The sequence below is a fragment of the Thunnus albacares genome, chromosome 10 (assembly GCF_914725855.1).
Source record: "Thunnus albacares chromosome 10, fThuAlb1.1, whole genome shotgun sequence".
Classification (NCBI taxonomy): Eukaryota; Metazoa; Chordata; class Actinopteri; order Scombriformes; family Scombridae; genus Thunnus; species Thunnus albacares.
The window spans coordinates 21,806,088-21,830,880 of NC_058115.1; the positions used below are offsets into that span (position 1 = coordinate 21,806,088).

The following is a 24,793-nucleotide window of genomic DNA, read 5'->3' on the forward strand; positions in this document are numbered from 1 at the left end:
TCCTGTAATGTTCAGCCTTGCAACCTAACATTTCACAGTAAATAATGGTGTGAGAGTAAAAGCATTCATTACCCAGTCAAGCAGCACACTCCCTTCTCCGAGGTGCAGCACGTGTAACCTCTCGCACACTTGAGCGGTATTTAGGAATGAAAGGTAAGTTAATGAGTTCTACTGGAGATGAAATTGCAGTTGAAAAAGGTATAAGAAACAAATAGAGATGGGCCTCTTAATGGTGTTTGTCTCTGTACTGGAGAAGTAGTTACTGTATAGAATCAGCTGGAAGAAAGCAATCTTTTAGTACAAGACCTTCTCACTGGATTGTTGTGTGAGTACTTAAACACACAACGAATCTCCAGGAATACAGCTGCTGTTTTAGTGACTGTCTGTGTATTCAACCAGATATTATTTGTATTTGTGGTATTTTTGAGAAATTTATTTCTGATCCCTGTGTGCACACCTCGCTAAGTTTAATTTCCATTATTTAGTTGCTCAAATGTTTCAAAGGTTTGTCACACCTTTTTTTTCATTGAGAGTGACAAAAGAGGAGAAAATATCGTTGAAGAGGAAAATATGATTTCAGCAAAGGATAAATGTTGTCAACCGACTCTATGAAAAGGGCAGGATGTGAATATCATAATCCTTCCCCTACTGAAGAGAAGAGACAATTACAGTGTACATTTTTCGGCAAAGAGAGATAGCTTACATGATCTTGTGTAACCTTTACTTACATTTTTGAAGTCGTGCACCTCAAGTACCTCCTCGCTCCCGTTCCCCATTATGAAGATCTCAATGTGCTGACCTGGGTCAATCTCCATCACACTGTCTGTCTCCACGCCATCCAATACAGCTTTGTACTGATGGTCATACACCTGAAATGACAAGAATAAACACACACTACTGTGACTAACAGATCAACACAAAAAAAATAAACTTATCATTGGCTATATCATCGTTTTGTAATAAAGAAAATAAAAACATTTGTAAAAACATAAAAATTAAACCAATTTCTGACTTTCTGAATCCACCAAAAATGACTTTGCAGTGAACATAAGATTAAGCTGTCCAGACCTCTGAATCGCTGCCCACATTTCAGTGATTTTCAGCGATTCAAATAAGTCTGATGTTATTATACTCATTGACAGCTGTTTCCTTGGATGGAAAATCAATCAGGCCAACCAGCACTTTTGTAGGGTAGGACTAAAAATGGGGACGTCATCTTCCTGTGCCAGAGCCAGAAAAACAGCAATAACCATGAAAAATACTGACAGGAAAATTGCCACAAAAAGGGGGACAAACATGGATGCAATTGTGCAGTTGAGTTACAGAAATAATGACTCTTAAATCAGCAATTATTTTGTAATAAAGTGCTACTGGTAACTACTATTACAGCTTCCATGTTGACTGAAAATGGAAGGGCAAATACGCCACTTGCTACTGCTTAGTTAGAGCAAAAATAACCAATCAAACAGAAAACAGGTAACAAGGAAACAATGTCCGACTGGATAATGAAATTAAACTAATTTGCAGTTGAGTCAGATTATGAAGGTAACATAAAATAGAATAAGAAAATTGGTTTTAGGAGTTTCAATTTTTTAATATGTTAAACATGAATGGATTGATTTTTCGTAGCTGGAATCAAGGTTGATGAAAGTGGTGAAAGTTCATTTTAAACATTAAAGTTGCAGGCTATAAAACCAAAACAATGAACAATATCCAGAAAGACGCCAAAATGCTCTGTATAGCTGAGGGGGACATTAGAGTTGGGTGATAAATCTGTGAGTAACGCCTTTCATAGTACACACAGTCAGTTGATCCATTGCTGTTGTAAAAATATTGATTAGTGCAGCTTTAAAGTATCAAAGACTGAATATATTAAACTCCTCATATAACTATATATGATTATATATATGCTATAACTATATATAACCAAATATATCTGTGGTGCAGCTGTAGAAAGTTCTGGTGACTTTCTACTGCTGCACCACAGAGAGCATCCTAACATACGGCATTTCTGTATGGTATCTCAGCTGCACAGCAGCTGATAGGAAAGCTCTTCAGCGGGTCGTCTCCTGCGCATAGAAGATCATTGGGATACAGCTCCCAGCCCTGGAGGACATCTACAGCTCACGCCGCCTCAGGAAAGCTACCAGCATCTGTAAGGACTCCACACACACATGCCATCGTCTGTTTGAACTCCTTCCATCTGGCAGAAGTTATAAGGCCTTCTACGCCCGCACCTCCAGACTAAGAAATAGCTTTTTCCCCAGAGCTATAACTGCTCTGAATCAGTCCACTAAATACTCCCCATAATCTGTCTGACTGCCCCCATAATTGTCTGGCACAACTTGACTTCACGTACACACACATACTGCACTATGCCACCAAATAAGCTATATGGTACACAGGGGTCCACTCTCATCCATTCTGTGTTACTGTCTGGATATCGTGTCCAATATCTGTATCTACAACACAGTGACAGCTGCTGTAATTAATAACCTCAGTGTACAGGGACTCATACATTCACCCACATTGTGTTTTTATGAAGACTCTATATCTACATTTCTACTCTGTTTTGGTTTTGGTGTCTGTGTACTGTCAGACACTATTTATACTGTTTATACTGCACATACTGTGCATAATGTTTACATTGTTTGTCACATAATTGCTACTTTTTAGTGTATAGTTTCTGTTGTTGCATTGCAGCTGAGTTGTTGTACTAGTTACTACTTACTCACTGTTCATACTGTTTGTCACTTTATTGCTATTTTATCTTATTTGTTGTTCTATTTTTACCTTATTTATTTGTATTTATAGCATTGATACGGAAGTCACAAACATAATCTTGTTGTACTTGTACAATGACAGTAAAGCTATTCTATTCTATTCTGTTCTAACTACATCCAATATCAAAAACAAAACAGCAGCTACAGTACTGAGAGGAGATCTTGCAAATGATGTGTGTCAATACAGAGGTAAAAATGACAGCTCCATAAACTGCAACATTCAGTGATGACAAGCTGTAAGGTGTTACAAGAAAAATATTAATAGAAGTTTGCCTGAAGTAAGTAAAATAAAGACTTTTTGAATCTCACGTACAGTTATAGCTCACTCTTTACTGTTGCCTTTAAGCAGTGTTGTTTATCACAACTACTTGCTTATATACTGTTCTCGGACACGCATGGATAGCTCTTGAAATTCCCTGTCTGAAAAATGATTCATGCCCACCAGCTGAAAATATGCTATTAATATTTATGTGAGGGTTGTGTTATGATGAGAAATATATTGCTGAGTTCATCTTCATCTGTCTCAGTGGCAAATCAGAGCCTCGCCAATGAGATGCATGATTAATGAATACACTCGGATGGGAGTCCATCAGGATTTATATCCCTCATCAGAAACATCTGAATGTCCTCTAACACTAAATTAGCTTTCACTTTACTCTTTTTCACATGTTCAGTATTTAACGCATTTTGTTTCTGCTTGCTTATATGCAATATTCAGGACATTTACAGCACATCACATATAGTATAGCGGTGACTTTTTCTTTTTTCTTTTGGTGGGAGAACAGAGTAATAATGATAAAATGGAATATAATTCTTAATAGAAGATCACTGTTAGAATGGCAGTAGCCTATAAATCTCCATTAACATGGGTCACAGTAGCCTTGGCTCCAAAGAGAAGTACAACTTAAACTCGTCAGGAGAAGCCAAATTAAGATGGGCTTGAAATTTAAGTGTCAATTGAGCAGTTATGGATAAAATTGGGGCTATTAAACAGTCTGAAAGTCTGTGTGGTGAATTAAAGTTCTCTTTGAGCATTTCTTTTATATTAACATAAAGGTGGAATGAGGGAATAGATTCTGGAGGCTTATTGATTTATACTAAAACAGTGAATTACATTTTCAGCAGGCTATCACTTTTGATGAAAATCCAGCAGTGAGAATCTCCCCACCGCACCATGTTGAAATAGATAATAATGTATTACAACAGTTTGACTTCAACTGGTTCAATATCCAAAGCCGCTGCTGTGCACCATAATTGGTATTCTCAAAATAGAAATGAATAGCCTCTGTATGGCCTCTTTTGATACTTATAGATGCTTCAGTACATTGGTAAACTTGCAGTGTGATTCATGCTGCAATAAGTGGAAGGCTTTAGAACACAGCACACTATTTTGCCTCACTGTAATGATGACGGTAGTTAAAATTATTTTTTGTGCTGATTCTCATTATTTTCACCGCTGTTACAATACATATATGTTTGAAATTAGGCAACGGTAGATTTAAATAGGACTTGTTTCTCATAATTTACTTATCTTGTTCCATTTCTAAATAGCAATTCATGGAAACTGTCACTTGGCTGCAAAACCTTTCAAAAAAAAAAAAAAAAAACTCTGTGAAAGTTAATTAGCTTCCCATATGACACTGAACAGGCAGATAAAAGGCCAGCACATGGGAAAGGCTCCAATTTATCTCTGTACAAGGACTCTGAAAGGCTACTATGTGACTCATTTGGTCACAAAGACTTTAAATACATTTGAAACTCTCAAACAATTATTCCACTGTGACATTAAAGCTAGTAGGCAAGATTTTTACATAACATACACAAGTCATATAGTTTGACAAAAAAAAAATCTTAACTCGAGGTCCACTTTTAGTCACAGACACTTACGTCAAGGAAATTACCATTTATATATTATATAAATATAACTACACAGTTAAATTTGGTGGAAAAAAAATGTTAAATCAACATTACAAAAAATACAGCACATAAGGAGGAGCTGCGTATCAGCAGAGTAATAGTGAGAAGTGTCAGGTTACAATGGTTATACATCACCCACATAATAATGATTGGATGTTAGCAGTCAGCTGATTACCACACAGCTATGAATGAGTCAGTGATTGCAATGCATGAATAAAACAGCTAACCAATCAGCTATTGAAAATGCGACTTCAGTTCTCTCTGCCTGAACTTACGCCATTCAACCCTTCAACCATGTCTCACAGTCTTCCTCATCTACATAACAACTGCGCAAACTCCATCTGCCGAGGAAGACTGTGATATGTTGTTGTTATGGCAAAAAGCTTGTAAGCGGATGTTTAAAGGAAGCAATTTATTTTTTGGGGAAAAACCATATCAGACATAAATTATTAGTGAAAGCAGAGCATGTTTAAACGATGTAAAACATGACTGGAAAGGAACTTTAAGATTTTTTTGTGAACTACTGATCTTTCAAGCTCAACCAGTCCAAACATAGAATAGTACTGTATCTGCTAAAGATCTGTTCAAACTATCTTTTGAATAAGATTGATCAGATTTCTCCAATGACTGCACTTTTACCCTGATTTTAGTGTGACTGAAAGAAAAAGCTACATAAACAAATACAACAAAAATTATCATCCAGTATCTGGTACTGTACATAAAACCTTAAAGCTGCATTAATAGATTTTTTGGACGCTTGGGGGCAGTGCAATGCGCTATAAACATAACATTGTCACACTATCACCTTATAAAGTTTACAGGGCAAACTTATCAGCAAATAGTTGCTTATTTACACATCTGGTAGATACTGAGCAACATTAGCATTCATTATTTTGCCACCTGGTGAATGTAAGTCCTATATTCATTCTACTTTTAGTTCTGTTTTGGTCTCCTCACCAACTCCTGAATATCTGTCTCTTTAGCCATTAAATGCTCCACTATTTTCACCAGCTAGACACTAACTTTGTCTGCTGTTTGGTGCTGGGCAGGTAGTGTACAGCAGGCTAATCATAATAATTACAGTCTGCATAAACAGGACTGAATCATTGACAGAAGAAACCTGCACTGGACTGATTCTCTTGAAGTTCTGTTACTGTGTGGGCATATCAGCAAAACACCAAGGACAGAGGGGGCCCACCTGAAGACCCCAGTGAAGCGTTTACCCCTTACCTCCCACTGAAGGAATGATTGCCGATCATATTACGAGATTGTAAAACCAAGTCTTATGTCTCAAGTCTCAAGTAAAAAACAACAACAACAGCAAAACAGCTGTTGCGTCTGGAAATACCATTGATGAGAGCGGTGGGACTGAATCAAAACAGTAAAGATGGAGGCCGTTAAACCAAAACAATGAGCAGAAAGACGCTATAAAGCTGCAAGTTGGAGGGTAAATATCTGTGGATTTGTCACTATGTGAGCCCCCTTTTTACATGACATGTAGCTATTTGATCCATTGTTAATATAAAAATATTGATTAGTGCAGCTTTAACTATAGACAGGCACTATAAACTGTACATGATTGTATTCATTTTACACCTTTGTTCAAAAAAACATCCCTAGCAAGTTTAACATCTCTACTCGTAGCCTGTCTTTTAATAACCATTATTTCAGAAGGAACTGTCTTTGATAATGAATCTGGCCATTTCACGAACGACTGCACAGCTCTCTGAAATCACATTTCATGATTTTAGGGATTTGACATTCTCAAAATTCAAAAGAGTTTCCTGTCAACATGTGAAGCTTCCAACTGTGGCTTTAACCAACAGACTCTAATCTGAAGTTCAGCACTGACTCCCTGTTGTCTCACCTGCACTACAGCTGCTGAGAGCACGTTGAAGTGCAAAAACAACTCACAGGAATAAGAGCATTGAGGTTTTTAAGAAAGCAAAGCAGCCACAACAATACAATCACATCTTTGGATGTTGTTATTTCTGAAAACTGAACAGTGTATTTGCATACTTAAAGGTTACATTGCAAACAACCTGGCGTTGTTGCCAAAGAAACATTGCAGTGAACCAAAAGTTGTTTATTTATTTATTTGTCCAATATCCAGCCCGTCCTCACAAGAAAAATGACAGTATAGGTAGAAAGTTCAGTCAGCAAAAACAACCTATAATTATGTTTGAATGACAGACGCCATCTAGTGGCCATAGTAATTGAAGTCACTCAGTTCAGATTACGTCTACATTAGGTTCATAATCAGAGGTAGTGGGTCGATAGATAGATGGCGAAAAGTGGATTCAGCTGCAGAAGACTGCTGTTTGCTTCCCGTTTCCAACTGCAAATGTCATGTTTCCAACCGCAAGTGGGGACAGTTTTTTAAAAACCGTAACAATGATTGTCATGGTGTTTACTGTTGCTATGAGGACGAACGTTGCCTAACTTTAAGGAAGTAGTAATTTTAACCCACACCACGGTTTAAGTGATCATTTTAACCCAAACCATGATCTTTCCCTGACCCTAACCAAGTGGTTATTGTGCCTTAACCTAATCAGACCTTAACTACAGCGTTTTCACACCATAAAACATAATTATTTTTTAACTGTGATTAGTAACAGTTTTGGAAAACACAGATAGAGGCGGAATATTAGAAAATGCTATGGGTCGTTCGGGAGTGCATGTTACAATCGACCTATGTGGTCGTTTAATTATGAGGATGTGTTGCCAATATCCCTGCGGACTGGTCTATTCTCACATCACAAGATGCCTGTTGTACAGTATGAGATAAAGAATTCAGATATCCACAGCGAGAAAAACATTCAAGCTAAGGAATGTGAGGCGATCTGTGCAGAAGCCTTCACAAACAATGCCTTGTTTATTTCCTCTGTTCAAGGTTTCTGTCTGAAGTGGTTCTTAACAACCTCCAACTAGATGGTTTCAAACACAGACTCAGTGAAAGGAGTGAATGAGAAGCGGCAGGCACAGCCAGACCTGCGGGTTGTTTGTGCGAATGGGTTGTGGTGTGGCACCTGAGGACATTAAGCAAAGGTCACATAGATGTTGTTACAGGTGAGTGGGTCGCAGTTGGTACTGTGTGTTGGTGTGTGTGTTTGTGTGTGGAGAAATAGAGTGTGCATATGTGCATCTATGGAGGAGGCGGCCGTGAGAATGAGAGAGATGAGTTGATGACAATATGGCCTCTTAGTTGTCCTTGAGGGTTAGGAGATAGAGGCTCCAGTCAGGCGGAACTGGATGCCTGTCACTCATGGCGGGGTGGTGATGGTGGGGGGGGGGGGGGCCTTGCAGACGTGGGCGGGAAAGGTGGCGCGGGGGCTGCACAGTGCACAGGCCCTCCTGGGAGCCATAGGCAGCCTTGAGATAGATCGAGGTGGGCAGCAGCTTAGACAGTCACACCGGCGAACACTCTGTCCTTTTGGTTTTAGTCCTCTAGTTTTAACCCGACTGGAGAGTTGTGGACTCAGATTTTGTTTGACAAAACTTGCTAAAAACAAGCCTGTATTATGTTTAATTCATATGATGCAGTTAATTTCAAATACATCACCAAGCATATATTATAGACAACAAAATAGGTTGTTTGTTAGTGTAACCATTAAAACCAAATAATCTGCAAGGCATGAAATGTAATATGAACGTAAAACTAAGATCACTAAGATCATTATGAAAAAAGTGTTTTTGACTTTTAGGTAAGATGTGAACTGCGTCCAGTTACTTCTAAATCAAGGACACAGTCCTTCCAAGGAAAACAACACAATAGGTTGTAATGTCTGTCACCCAAAAATGACATAGTATAGTTATGTTTGAGTGACAGATGCCATCTAGCGACTGTAGTAATAATGACCCGGAGCAGTGGCGCAGTTGAGATGACATCACATTTCCAACGGCGAGTTGTGAGTCGGGACAGTTTTTAAAAAACATGTAACTACGATCACCCACTAACCTTAACCTTTATGGTTATTACTGTAGCTGTAGATGAAGGTTGCCTAAGTTTAAGGAAGCAGAAACTTTAACCCACATACCAAATACTCCAGTGTTTTGAGGAATGTAAACATATATATACTCTTTATATTAATGACTGTTGATGCTGCTGGTTGTCCGGAGAGTCTTTAATTGCATGGCTGTTAAAATGAGAACTGACAAATGCTTATCTGGTGAGAACTATATCTATATAGAATACAGTTACTGATGATATGATATTGTTTTACATATTTTTGTTCATTTTTTTATTTCCCTTTTTGCATTCACAGACAAAAATTGTACACCTAAACCTACATACAGTATGTAGATGTCTATTACGCTGATCATAATTTAAATTATTGAGCTATGGCCAACACACTACTCATGTAAACAAACCATTCAAACTCTAATGTAAATATCGGAGTTAGTCTGTTTTTTCTGCTTGAATGCAGCTTTAAATAGACTCAGAGAGAATTGAACACTGACATTTCTTACTGCCTTTTTTAAAGGGATTCTTGAATTGTACTGACAATGAAACTGCAGATAATCATGCTTTCCTGAGAACTGAATCATACAGAATTTGATATCTTTGGATCTCTATCTATTGTAGTGTGCCAGTAGTTGCGATGATTATTTGTATAAAGTCAAACTAGTGAAGACTCCAACCATTTAAGATTTGTTCTGTTGCCATTCATACAGCTTTTGTCTGTGCTTTATTTTCAAGGATGTGCGTGGTGTTATTATTGGCCGATATACTGCAGTGAAATCTAGCCCTGGTAAGTGTCGGGTGTCTTATAAATGAATTACAGAACTAAACTTTTGAGAAAAAACACCTCTGTAACGTCTCTCAGGTATAAAAGAAATCATCAGTCTTTTCTTTTTCGACAGTGTTTAAACTCAAAACAGCTGGGCATGGAAAACCAGACTCAGATCACCTCAGCTTTCTTGCCTGTGATGCACATGGAGCTTTTTCTCTGTTTCCCTTGTCTCTACTGCTGGCTCTGCTGTCCTCAAACAGCCTGCACCACACTCATTTTTTCAGAGCTCATGTCTCTTCACATGGGCAGTCACATGAGAACTTCTGATGTCTCCCAAGTACTCCGGTCGCACTCTGGTTGGAAATGTTGTTTTTATTATAGTTTCTCATTTTCTCAGTAGTAGAAATAGAACATCTCTGTTAGACCCATTGGGTTTATATTTTCCATTGGAAGTTGCCACTGCAGAGGTGTAACCTTTGCAAATAAAAGCAAACACAGCTACTGCCAGAATAACTAAAGGCACAGTTCACCTCAAAATCAAAAATACATATTTTCCCTCTTACCTGTAGTGCTGTTTATCCATCTAGATTGTTTTGGTGTGAGTTGCTGAGTTTTGGAGATATCAGCCACAGAGATGTCTGCCTTCTCTTGAATACAATGGAACTGGATGAAACTCAACAGCAATGTCTCTTTCCAGAAACAATCAGTAGATGCACGCTTCCTTCTGCACAGTGACATGGTTGGCAGGTGTGGTTCAGTAGGAAGAAAATAGTTCCTTCATGAAACTGCTCACAACAAGGTCTTTGGATTATCTTGAATAACTGGGTCATGATTTCTGGAAAGAGACACTGCTGTTGAGTTTTACAAATGTATTTTTTTTTAGCTTTCAGCACCACAAGCCGACAGTCATCCAGTTCCATTGTATTTGAGAGATGGCAGACATCTCTACGAATGATATCTCTAAACCTTGGCAACTCACACCAAAACGATCTAGATGGATAAATAGCACTTCACGTAATCCACCCCTCTAACAATGAGATTTAAAAAGAGACACACACAGGCACACACACACACGAACTGAGTTTCACCAGAAACACGACAAAATTACAGGTAATGAAAACAAACCTGGGAGGAGAATACTTAGAAATGTAACACATTAAGCCTAGAGAAAAGCAGGAGCAGGTTCCTATGGAGATATTGCTTGAAAATGAGGATCCGCAAGGGAAATAATTACAGGCGGTATAGATTTCCCACCTAGAAACACTGGCCTTCACACATGTTAACACATGTTCACTATAGTCACTGCGTGGTCTGCATTTTTGTAGATCTGTTTTCTCTGGCAAGGTGATTTTTAGATTTTATTTATAAAATCCGAAATAGAGAGCGGAGAGAGATAGTAGGAGATCTGATTGTGTGGTGTCTCGAGACTATGGGGATTATGCTTGTGGACACTGATTACCGAGCCTGTCAACTCCCAAGGCCTGCAGAATTTGGATATGAAGTAGAAATGCTCTCCGGCTGCCAAACACATGCAGGATCCTGTTTGGTGATGCCTGCTGAATACAGGCAGCTGGTTCTGGATGGGCGCCAGCTCGGAAAATTCAATTTAGAAAATACTGGTCAGTCACTAATGCGTCATCAACTTAGTCGGTACAGGGTAAAATGAGCCCATTGGCAGCGCGTGACATCAATCTCACTGAAAACAACCTGACAGCAAGGACAATACAACACAGTGCAACATGTGTAAATACAGTATGTGGCTGTACATCACCGTTTTTATGATGACACTGCATCTATCTTTCTGTTGGTTTCTTTCAGAGTACTTGTCAAAGAGTATATTTACATACACATACATTTAAATTAAGATATATTCCGGTCTGTAAAGGTTAATTGCACTAAAACCATTTTACAATACACATTATGAAAAGGTAAAAACAAATATTAGAGAAATTTTACAATATCCCCATACTATACTAATGCCAGCATGTAATTCTGTAATTATAACACACTCCTTAAACATTTACATTGATATTAGTAATTGGATCAAAAGCCCTATAAAGCTACACCCTAACTGTTGATATTATCATATAAAAATCTGTATGTCATCATCATCTTCAATTGGAGGAAGGATTTAATTATAGTATATTGACAAACATAAAAAAGCACAGAGTAAGAATGAACTGATTTCCTCTCCAAGTTGTTTATTCCACATTTTCTATATTTTCTATCTGGATTTATGGTGGCATATAAATACCTCAGTTGGGTTTCTATTTTTCTGTTTTAACCAAACTGAATGAGTCAAAGATCAGCAGTAAACTTGCATGTTTTATCTCAAAAGTAAAGTCCATGGTAATATACCAAGTGAAAGAGTGGATAAGACCTTAATTTCCTTAAGTCCCACACATCCTGATTATAGAATAAATCCACATAATCTGAGTTTACATGTTGATATGCACTAGAACATAGTTATTTTCAGTGAAATTTGAGCAAAATAAATTTGACAGAGATCAGAAGTGACTCCTCTGCCTTCACTATGTAGGTTCAAAGCTATGCAGAAAACTACTGTAACCACACCCCCAATAAAAACAGGAGTCAGCCTTTGATGTTTTTACTGGAAGCCATTGTAAAACTGAAGTATCGGATAAAAGACATGAAATGATGATTACAAATCAGAAAGAGATGAGCTACTATATAAAGAAGAGCTAGACCAAAGGTGTTGTGAAATGAATATAGTACAAGAAAACTGGATTTAAAAAAGTATAGATTAGCTGTCCAATTAGTTACATTATCCCTCATGCAGGAAAAAACAAGTAGTCCCCATAGTAAGCATAACACATTATTCAATCTGGTAAAAGTAGGCCTGTACATAAACAATGTTTCCATTCAAATGTAACACAAATTTTAGCTGAATTTCCAGAAAATCTGCAAAAGCAAAAGGTGAATTAATACTCATTTCCCTCCACTGGTATTATGTGAATATTAGGAGTTGGGCTCATTGAAAAAAAAAACAAAAAAGGTTGTTGTAGTTGTAAATTCTCCAGCACAGTGCTATTAAATCATTGCCATTAAATCATTGCAGAAGAAGAGGGCGTGACGAAATGATGTAGACACAAGATCTCCAGTGAAAATTTCTGGCATTTCCATTCAGGGTTTTTATGTGCAAATTGAAAATGAGCATAAAAACAGACGGATGGAAACCCACTTATAGAGTCCAGAAGAGTAAAAGCAAGGACAGTAAAATACCAACCCTGTCTTGTAAAAGTAACATTAATATTTGTAACAGCAAATACATTTTGAGAGAAACATAATACTTTCTGGACTACGTTTTTATCAACATAATGAGGAAACATTGTTGATTAATGTATCTACAAAATGTATTTTTAATTTGTTCTCCCTCAAATATCCGCTTATAGCAACAAAAGCCTGATTAAACTTGTACAAGGGTTATGTTTAGGCACATGCAGCACTTGGTTATTGTTATGGAAAGATCACAGCCTTATATATTGTCTAAAATTGTTCATCTTTTAGGACTAGAACAAATGCTTATTTATTGTAATTACCCATCCAGTCTTATTTTAGCCACCAAAATATGTTTAACATTCAAATTAACCACCACACAGAGCTTTTTTGGAAGCATATTCAGAGCAATCCTCAAAACATAAAACCAAGGCATACAGTCTGAACTTCTGTCTGGAGGCTGCATGTATGTGCCCAGCAGTCAGTGTGTAATGAAAGGACACAGAATCAGAGTCTGGCTTTAAATATAAACATTTGGTACTGAGACATTTCTGCATTGTAATTAGCACCACTCTTTTCTGCGGTTTTGTTATATGTGGAGGTAAATAGCTGGATGCAAGCAATTAAGAAACGGTGCTCAATTTAGCCCTCCCTTTTATCTTCAGGAAGTTCTGTCAATAGAGCCAACACATGCCACTGGATGTTTTAACTCAAAAATATACTGAACTTCGATTGTTCACCAGCGACTACACTGAAATCAAATAATTCAAACTTGATCTTACTGAAAATGATGATGTTATTGCATACTTGTGCTTGAACTCTTGCATTTTTTGTGGTGTCTTAATGTCTTTTTGGAAGCCATACAAAAATCACAATCTGAGTATGTGGTGTATGTAGCATTAAATGGCAAGCTAAAACTAGGCTGGCGTGGGGTTAAAGTGCTTTTGGGAATTCACCCAAGCAATTACTTAAAGCATCAATTTGATGTTAAAATGTTTAACAGCTGCCAGTGCCAAAGGCCAGTTAAGGAAAATCCTAAGGTCATTAGCCTCTCAAAGAATAAACTAGGACGTGTCAAGATGCAAGGCTTAATGGAACCGTCCTCCTAACGCACATTAACACTTTTAAAACAAACAGCTACAGGCGATTCACCTCACATGTACCTCCCTTGTGAGCCAATTTTGTTGTTTGATAGAGTATTTTTCTTATTCCAGCAGATAACTCGCTAACACACAGAAAGTGGGATGCCACTCTAAGATATTTCCAGCAGAAGTACAGTGGAGTATAATCACAGAAACACGTATAACCATCTAAAACATCAACCATAAAGGTCAGATTTTGGAGTCAGTCTCACATGAGCAAAGAGCAAGAGCTTTTTTTTCTAGTCTCGGCATTTTGCACTGATGTTCAATAATCACACAAATCCACTGTAGAAGAAGAAAGGTTATAAAATCCCCTGCTGGCAGAAATCTCAATAGACCTGAAAGTAATGCAGCCACAGGTTAAAAGAAAGTGATTTTAACAAAAAGTGAATTGTGACATTTCATCACAAAAACACACTTGAGGTGCATTAAACATCACAAACTGATATAACAGTGTAAGAGTATCTGAGGTTGGATTTTTCCTTTAATGGTCAGCAGAGTGGAAAACCATATTGATGGTAAGTTCAAAACCAATCCCCTTGAAAAGAAGTTGTTTCTATAGGCATTTGTGGTACAGAAAATGCTTTAGCTTCACAATGTAATTGGTTTGAGTCGGATGCCCTTAATCAAATTGGTATCAGATAGGTGTCGGATAGCGCAGATGGCTATCGGTGAACAATCAATGTGAGATATGTGATCTCTTCCATTTGAGCTCTTCACAGAAGTACAGCAGGTTATGTAGATATTAATTTCTCCATTATGTAGATATCCATTTCCCAAAATGCCAAACTATTCTTTACAAGAAGAATAGTTTTGGGAAATTGTCTTATTTGCTGTTCTGAAGATCAATACCACTCTCATATCTGTACAGTAAATATGAAGCTAGAGCCAGGAGATGATTAGCTTAGCTTAAAGACTAGAAATAGGAAGAGACAGCTAGCCCCAAAAATCAGCCTGCCAGCTCCTTTAAAGCTCAACAACGAACACGCTGTATATTATTTGTTTACATCATATAGAAACAAGACTAAAAAAGACTAAAAATGACAATTTGTATTTACAGGGAATTTTATTTGACTATTTCATGGTTAACTTGGAGGATAAACTGTTATTCGTCAAGAAATAGTATGTAACTCTCCCTAAAATCACAAATGTTTGCTGTCACATTTCTATTTGTCTGATTAAACAAAGATAACATCTTAATCAGTGAGCTTTAAAAGTGCTGGTAGGTATATTTTTGAACTTTCTGCCTCCAAATTAGCAACACACAGATATCAGAGTGGCATCAATTGTTTTAACTGTTCATTTTAACTCTTGGAAAGGAAGTTAACAAGCATATTTTCCCAAATGTAAATATTTGAAGAGAACAGCATTAACATCAGTTGTTTCAGCAGAAGCCAATAACAATACATTCAAGTGACAGAAATCTCTAGTGACCGTAGGAGTTATGATTCTCGTCTGTTGGGAGGAGTGATGTTGTTACAGAGCAGCTAGTCTGCAGAGGGAGGAAGTCGGAGTTGTTTGATGGGTAAACAAAATGTCAGACTTTAACACTGGAGACTTGTGTTCACTTGCCATTTCTAACTTTCAATGTTTCTTTTAACCATCATCATCCCCTAACCTTAACCAAGTTGTTTTTGTTTAATTTTATTTGGAGCACTTGTAGAGACTTACTGTGTTGTGCTTCTTGTTGATTCAGTGTGAAACCAGAGGTTCGGTAAAGAGTTTTTCTGCACAGCCTTTCAAAAGCTAAAAATAGCAAAGAGGAAATAATAGCCTACTTAAAAAAAAACAAAAAAACAAAAACCAGTTACCAAATAAAAAGGCTCTTCCAGGAGAACCTTTTTTTGTCAGGAATAATGGAGCATGGACTTATCTGAGGGTTTGTGGAATATATGGAGCACATTTGTGCAGTAACTCAAGTGGAATTTTGGCAGAACTCACAAACTATCATACTTCTGCTGTTTTATTTTCATTGCGGAAATCCATTGATCGCGGAGCCTCTGAATCTTGAACGCAGCCTACCTCTCTCTTCTGTCAACCTACTCATAGCTGAAAGGGGTGTAATGACCCACTTTTTCTTTGTCCCCCAGCGACTCTGCTGCTTACCACGTTTGACCACCTTGCTGTGGTCGACTACAGTCTGCAGCTGCTGTTAATTTACAGGAGCACTGTGCACCCCCTTTTTCAGGTCTGAAGCATATATATGACTAATCACACCAGTCATTTTAAACAACTTGAGCTCTCTCTGGCAATAAATCACCTTGATACGTGCTACTGTGCCGATAATAGAGCTGCTTTCAGGAGGGAGAAGGGTAGGGGGAACTTTGGGAGCTATTCAATACTTTTTGGTCAACACACTATTGTGAAACAAACTCGGACTGGGACATATTGTTGTTAGATGAGTAGTTTGTTTCTGTGATCTCAACAAAAATCAAAGTGGAAACAACAAAGGGTTGTATTTTCTTTATACAACAGCCTGGGGAATATGATGTTTCCCTGGACTTTTTGCTTAAAAAGTACATATTTTCCTTCCTTTTTATCTTTTTTTTTCAGTTATAACGTTCACAAAATTTACACAATGTGTGCTCTATAAATATGCCATAGAGGTTTTCCAAGTCACAATTACCGTATGTCTTCAAGCTAATGTGACACCGACCCTATCCAGGCTTAAAATGAAATATTGTTCACGTACATTTTCCCAGTGTTTGATCCATGTTCAGTGTTTCTCAAAAGTTTTAGCCAACCCTAGATAAACTAGAAAGAGGAAATAGTGGCTTTCTTCTTCACCTCAATAACGGTGAGAAAAAAGGGCTTCCAAAATGGCCAGGAGTATACTTTTTTATCTTCACCTGCCAACTGTGAGACGGAACAGAGGAACTTCACAAGGCCTTTAAAGATGGTGTTAAACCACCTTTTCAGGACATGACAAATGATGTAACATCCCCCAAATTCCACAAGCCAACATGATATAGATATGTCTTCCAAGGTATCAACAACCAGCAAAAAATAGTAAAAAAGAAAATGAAGTTAAACAATAGAAAGACCTTGACTATGACTGCGTCGTGCCATTTCTCTTTCCTCCCTGTCATTGCACTGTTTCATGTTGCATCTTCCCTTTGTGCTTTTCCCTGTCAAGTAACCACTGTGCCGAGCTGAAGAACAATCTGCTCCTTGTCAGGAGTGCTGAATGAATCCTGTTGCTTATTGTTGAGGTGAACATGTTATTTGAATACGACCAATCTCCTGTAATAAAAGGGCCGTTGTGGTTTATGAAATATTCATCAAAGGTATCCCCTAGAGACTCGGATGCATTCAGAGGCATATCTCAGTATCTGAAACAGACTTCAACAGACAAAAGATTGCAAGCAGTGACTGCAAGCTTCGGAACTATGAGGCAGACAGTCACAAGGGGAATGACCTCTATAGTGGATATGTCTCCTTGTCGCTCTGCTGGTTTTCAGCCATTCCACCTCCTAATAAATCAACACGAGCACACTCTGGGATCCAGCAGCTAAGTGGCATTTAAGAAACAGCTTGTGAGAGCTGTAAGGCTGCAATTTGGATCATTTAGACACAAGGCAATAATTTGGCCAGATGAACGGCATTAACAGCAACTGGAAAGTTTCTAAGCTGCTAAAGCCACTAAAAAAAGAATCCAAGTAGCATTTTGTTAAAAGTCAATGAGGACTGAACTTCTTGTAGTTCCGAAGGGCAAAAATGCTTTCCATTTGTGCAGGTTCACTCAATATTTGGGATGTGACATGCTTAAACTCACTGGCAATTAACCAACAGATGACAATACATAGTCGCGGTGCTATTTATCAGTAGTGTTTGTAGTACATTTCTCTGCGTGCCAACTTATGCATAAAAAATATGCGTTGAAAGCAATAAAACCCTGTGTACATTCAGCTTACTGCAAAAAATGCCAAGATACTGTGTCTTCTACAAATACCTATAACAGCAGCCTCTGTAGACATCCATGGTTTAGTCAGGATGATCAAGGTTGGAACTGCTACAAGAGTGCGACCACCTCTCTTCTTTTATGATCACAACACAGTTTATACTCCCAGAACAGCAAATCCCCCTACCATTACTTCATCTGCGCCTTGTAACATATAGAACAAGCCAACTATGCCCATAACAAGGTAGACTGTTAGAACAATTCCTAACAGAGCTGCGGGGAGATATACAGGCTCATAATTGCTCAAACATTGTTTACACCATGCGTCTGCCTTGAAGACACAATAAAAGGGGGGGAGTGATAGTCCTATGCAGAGACACTGGGCTATCACACTGGGACTATGGGTACTGACAAGAAGCTCTTCGTCTGTTGCCATGGCCCCTGTGTGGGTTGCATGTCAACGCTGCTCTGCCCTTCTTTTTAATAACACTGAAAAATACTTTGAAGACCCACTGGGGGAACACAACACATTATACCCCCAGTGGTCTGGGTCTGTGATTTTATAGCTTAACATTGTCTCTTGCTATAAAAAATAAAAATAAAATAAATAAAAAAAACCCTCATCATTTGATTCAGTTTTTCAGCATAATTTACCATCAAGCCTACATGGTCCATCATGGTCATCCACTGATGAAAGGCATGCAAATTAAACCTTTTGAGAGAGCAAATTAATGCTTTTCAGAGTTTTTGCCACTGGTTACGAGTAGAAATTTAAGAGAGCCGGTTCAGCTAACAGGGAACGACCAATGTGATATATATTTTTTTCTCAGGACGAAGCAAACAATCAGTTTTTCTCCCAGTGTTATGTGCAGTAAAAAGGTAGCTTAAGTATAAAAATTAAATGCTCCTCCTTCCTCCCATACACTTCCATGAAAAACTACTGTTAATGCTTTATTTCACAGGTACATTTTACATCCCAGAATGTCTTTTACAGTAATTCAGAGCTGAGGTTGATTCCAGGAACTCTACTCAGTGTGTGAGAGCCATGCTGTGAAACATACCGTATTGTATTTTTAAACGGGAAGCTTCTACAGATGATTTACTGACCTGATTGCTTTCGCCACAACAAAGCTTGGATTTGATTTCACCACAGGAAAAAAAAACAAACATTTTGAAGTCTGAATAATACAATATGAGATGTTTAATTAATTTGCGCTCCAAAGCAATTGAAAACAAATTAAGCAAAGTGCTGAATAACTGTAAAGATTATATGATTATTATTTTGCTATTAAAATATAATGCCGTCACATGAATTCAAAGTGCACTGAAGTGTTGTTTTGCTGCACAAAAACTGTAAAAATGGTTAAAGACACTGCATACTGCACTGTGCGCTGACAGTTTTAATGATTGGACTGTAAAACTCTTGAAGCTCACAGGAGATCACATGGGTAATTTAGGGCAAAGATCAGGTGAGACTAGATGAAAACAGGTGAATATACACTGGGGAGGAGGAAGTGAATTACCATCAAGAGCAGGTCTACACGACAGACAGGACATTCTTTCCACGTTTATTACCACCTTCAGCTCTGCACCTTGAGTTATAAATTTGTGGAACTTGCTTTATATAATTAATGCAGCAATAAATATAAGACATAAAATGTGTTTTTTTTTGTAACCTTATTAAAAGGTGTTTTAATGATTGCCAGTGATTAATGTGATGCCATTTTAGAGGTGTAAACTCGTAAAGTCATATAGCATAACTTAAGTGTTAGGATGTTCAAACTCCAGTCCCGATAGACAGTCTGTTCCTCAGCAGGAATGAATTTTGATATTAATGTGTACTGTATGACAGCATTGTTGTTAATTAAACCCTGCAACATTTCACCCAGGCTATTATTTGTTCCTGCCAGACAGCTAATGAGCCCCACATTATCTCAGCGAGAGACAAAAGCCCAGAGGACCTGCTGTACTTTAAGGAGTCTGAGACCCCTTGTGCAACTGGTTAGAAGAAAACTGTGTTTCCAGAATTACGCGCCTCTGCTCACACCGTGGGACCAACCATCATCATCCTCCTGTATTAAACATGAATAAGGCCTTCTGTTTCATCCGTCCATGTTCTAGCTGCTCATGCAGGTCAGTGGGTCAGTCCTCTTGCCACCATGAATACCAGAAAAAGGATCTTGACAAGCTTTATCACAATGAGCTGACAAAGTGAGGTACATTTTCTGGGCAAATGAGACACAGCAGCCGAGCAGCAGCTGTCATCCATCATACTCCTGGTGATAAGTGCTGGATAACTACACATCCAGTGTGGGGGGAAAAAAAATAGTGAATAGTTCAGAGCATTAAGATGCTTCAAAATGTAACGCAATTCAAACCTGCAATAACTTATTTTTTGGCCACTTGGGGGCAGCAGAAAGATCTTATAAACAAAACACTGACATTATCACCTTTTAATTTGATATGGTGAACATTTACACATCCAGCAGTTACACAGCAACATTATATATAATATTATTGGAACTGTGTTTCTGTCCATTTGGAGAATTACTGTAAGTCCAAAATGTTATCTCTTGTTTTGGTCTGTTTTTGGGAAATATCTGGCTCTGTAGCTGCTAAATGCCCCACTGTATTTACCAGGTATTAGCTAACTGTGTCTGTTTGCTGGTTGGTGCTGAGCAGGTAGTGTACGGTGGATTTTCAGAGCTTTTTCTCTAAAAAAAAAAAAAAAGCTACCTACAACACTATGAGAGCAGTGAGAGTTAACCAAAGAAGTAAAGCTGCAGCCGTACAGCTTAACAATGAGCTGAAACTCATGCTGAAAATCCTTAAACAGCACCAGGAGATACACACTCTTTAACATCCTCTAGGGGGCATGATTGAACGTTTTCACCCAATCAAGTTATCATTTATCAAAAGTTTTATCTAGTATTAGTATCTAGGTCACATGAGTTGGTTCATGTTATCTGTCATTGTCCAGTCAGCCTGATCAGAAATGTTCATGACCGCCAGTGGTGCAGGACATGCTTACCGGGATGGTAAGTAATTATATATTAATCATAGTTATTTTCAATAAAACAACAATATAAATTCATAACACTAATTATGACTAATGTCTTAATATGCTGATGAAGAAAAATGGTCTAAAGGTGTTCATGGTGCTATCAGCAACTTTTGAATTGTATGTATCCCATGAGATAAGTTGCCAGATTAGGGGTAGAAAGTTGGTCAATGTGTAGTATTCAAAATTTAGTTTCACACTGGAAAACATGTTAATATTACATGCAAAAACAGCAGAAACAGGCATGTACATTATGACAGTACACCCATTTATATATATAGTTGGAGTGTGATTAGAATGCCAGTGATTTCAGCTTATTGGGATGACTGGGAGCCTAGCTGGAACCACCTGCGGGCAATATTCGTTTGCAGCAGTGGAAGTAGTCAAAGCATGCAAGAAGTAAGGTGTCTCATTGGGCCAAAAGTTCATCTTGGTGCCATGAGGATGTTGGCAGGGTGTTGGTAGTTGTGTCTGGTATTTTGCTAACCTCAGTTGTTTTTGGTTGTTCAGTTGGGACACTGGGACACCAATGTTTTGGTCTCAAGAACATAGCATTGAGCTTCAGTATTTTGGGGAAAAGAGACAGGCAGAGGCTGGTGTACCTGTGCCCAGATGTTCAAGCACTTGAAGTCAATCAATGGCTTGAATCGGTTAAGGTGGTTGTTCAATTGTATGTGTCTTGTCTTTTTTAGAATCAGTTGATAACGGATTTGGTAGAACTGAAGATTGTGGTCGGCCTATACTATGATAGAAATGATAAAATCAGTTTAAAAACTAGTATGTGTGATGTTGATGACCAGGGAAAACAAGAATGTATCACTTCTTTTCATCAAATAAAACGTTAAATGTTTACCATTATGACCATTTTTATACCTTAATAGGGCAACACATCCTGGGAGATACAACTCATAAAATCCAGGATATTTAAAAAATATGTGTGGAAATGTTTCACTTAGGTGAAAATTAGATTTTTAGTAACATTAAATTATTTTTTACAACTCATTTTCTACTCCTGCCTGTTTAAGGATTAAAGATAACAGCAGCTGCAGAGTTGAGTGATAATTCTCTGTAAGTTCATCACTATGTGTGAAACCTCTCATGTTACACACTGTCATTTGATAAATTGTTATTATAAAAATGTCAATAGCTGCTTCAAATTTTTTTGGCTCTTATAGGCAACTGAATCATCAACAATCAAGACAACACACTGTGTGTCAAACACAGAGACAGAGGGAAGAGGAACAAGTTGAACTGACCACATGGACATACAGTATATAAGGAGGTTGTTCAATACTGCTAACTGCCATGTAACATTAGTATTACTGATATTGTAGTGCACTGGTTCCCTAACATTGTCTGTCATGCCTCCCTTTGCAAAGATTTAACACCCCCTTCACATGTAAATTGATTTTTTTTAACAGCCAGTAAAATTGCATAAATTAACATGATCAAGAACATGAACTGTTTCTCATTAGTTTGAGTTGTGCAAATGAAAAATGCAAGTTAAATTTAGCCAAAGTTTTTATACACAAAGCACACATGGTCTTCCTGCTGCACTGGCAGTGGGCGAAATACACTTCTTCATCCTTTGGATTTGACTGATGTGTTTGCTTAATGAGCTTCATCAGCTCTTCACTGTCACAAAATATGTCAATCTTGTTCTTTAAATGCTGTTTTTACTCTCTGACATGCTAACCTGACTCTTATTAGCATTCTTTTCATCAGAGCACACTAGTTTTTTTCATTGTTTACATATGAATCAGATTCATAGAGCTCTTTCACAGAAAACATTTTGACTTGTTGTTGTAGGAAAAGCACAGGTGGAACCAGTAACATTAACGATGGCTTTGTTTCAGCAATTATTGCAATGCAATTGTTATTATTTACACCTATGTTTTATAGGTCAAAATGTCTGTTGTTAGAAAGCTTTATTCAACTGTAGTTTCACTTCACATTTTCCGTCTGATCATGTACCTCCTAATCTGTACCCTGTGGATTGTTTGACCACTAGTAGTGCTATTGAGCAATGTTTTGAAGAGCGGGTCACTTTTGTTTGTACCTTGTACTAATGTAGTGAGTGAGTGATGCGATCCACAGGGTACTTTTAATATAAAGGTTATATAACTATTAAAATGCTGTGATTCTCTCTTTTTTAACAGTTATATAAAAACAATTTAGAGCTTGAGGGGTCAAATCATCACATTTAAAATTGAAATGATACCAGTATTGAGTCAGCCCTCAATATTCATTGGTATGTTAGATTGTCATTTTTGATTCTGTGGATTCATAACATCTGGAATAAATATCTCATTATTAATGAGGTTCATTACAGCTCTACAACCTCAGCTTACTTGGTTCATTTTCTGTGTAAACACTTGGACCTATCACTAGATGAAAGAGCTTCCTTAAAAAGTGTGTGTGTTTTTGCTGATTCCTCATCTTTACCTCACCAATCTAAAAAAAAAGCCTAAACAAGCCCGGCAGGTTTAGATGCAATAGATGCATGTCATTAAAATGTCAACTTTTAGAGCTGCTACATGCTCACATTTTATCGCATTTTCAAAAAGTCTGATAAACTACTGTTATTTAACATGAAATGTTAGCACTGAGCACCAGACAGAGACATGCAGGGATGATTTAGATGGTGCTTCTCTCCACACATATTGAGTAAGGTGACTAAAGGGCAAAACTCCCAAAAAGTCAAGGCAACCTTTTAATTGCCGACAGATACATGGCAGAGCACACAGACACAATCGTTACTCCAAATTAAGATTTACTCATCTCTACAATCATGATCTATTAGAGTACATAGCAAGATAACATCAAAATTCCTGAAATGCAGCCACAAATTTGTTGAGAAAGGAAAGATAAACCCAGTATTTCCAGTTTGCTGTTCAGTTCTCTGCAGCCTGCTTCAGCACTGTGGCTGTGAATGCACATCGAGGCTATAAGCGGTGCAGCCTTACTGGGAGAGTGAAAGTGGATGTGAAAGCTCAATCACATTCTAAATTGTACAACAGAGCAGAGGAGTCTACTTGGCAGTCACACTGGAGAGACAGAGAGGAGAGAGAAACAGAGTCTGGAGAAAAAAAAAAAAAAAGGCAAGCATTTGTGTCTGTTTACCCACCGCACTGTACATACAACATGCTGCACACGAGCTGCTGGTGGATTGGCAAAATGAAGTATTGGCAATTAAGGTGCCGATCTTTCTTACACCCCGTATTATTCTAGCTTCTAAAAAGAAAATCACATACACACTAAAATGCTGTATGGCACAATAAATAACTCCCGGTGGGCTTGGCAGTGCTGTCACGCTCTCTGTAGCAGTCACCGTCCCAGAAGAAGGCAATGTGCCACAACCGCTATGAAGCCTTCCTACCTCAGGCACTCCACTGGCAACAATTTAAAACAACTCTCTTTTGTTTTTCCTGGTCTGCATCCCCTCCCTTCCCAGACTGTTCCCCTAGTAGAAGGCATAATGCATCATCTTAGGAGGGAGCCCGTAGCGGCCTAATTTAACAGCCAGGGAGAAACACCAGTGGACACTAGCTTGCTAATAAATGAATGAGCCTGACGTGTAAAATCAGAAAAGATTACAGACTGAGGGGCAAGCCTCCCAAAAGGTCCTGACAAACCAGCTGTTTAGATAAGCCCTGTTGTCTCTCTAGAATATTAATTCCTTCACACGAGACTGAATAAACAAACAGGGTGTAAGGAGAAGTTAGCACTGTCTTGTTTTATTCTGAGAGATAAACTAAGAAAAAAAAGATCATATCATGATTCTATCTTTTGTCTCCCACCCCTGTTGCATGTTGACATCTGGACACTAAGGGGACTGTTGGGTATATACAGCCTACGAGCAATAAATAAACAAAGGGGTGCCCAGCCTTGAGAAGCCATACACCTGTGACTAGTTGAAAAGCAGCAGGCACAGCAGTGTTCATTAGAGAAGCCGGTCCTGACAGTGAGGCCTTTAAGAGGCCATCAGGAGCGACAACTCAGCAGCTACCTTGGGACCA

General features: G+C 38.1%; 1 protein-coding gene across 1 annotated transcript in view; it reads right to left on the reverse strand.

Annotated features, from left to right (window-relative positions):
* Positions 1-24,793, reverse strand: part of tnmd (tenomodulin) — a 63,028-nt gene that overhangs the window by 25,898 nt on the left and 12,337 nt on the right. The window contains exon 3 of the mRNA XM_044363753.1: positions 729-869. Within this exon, the coding sequence (XP_044219688.1) occupies positions 729-869 (141 nt within the window). The remainder of the gene's footprint in view (positions 1-728; positions 870-24,793) is intronic.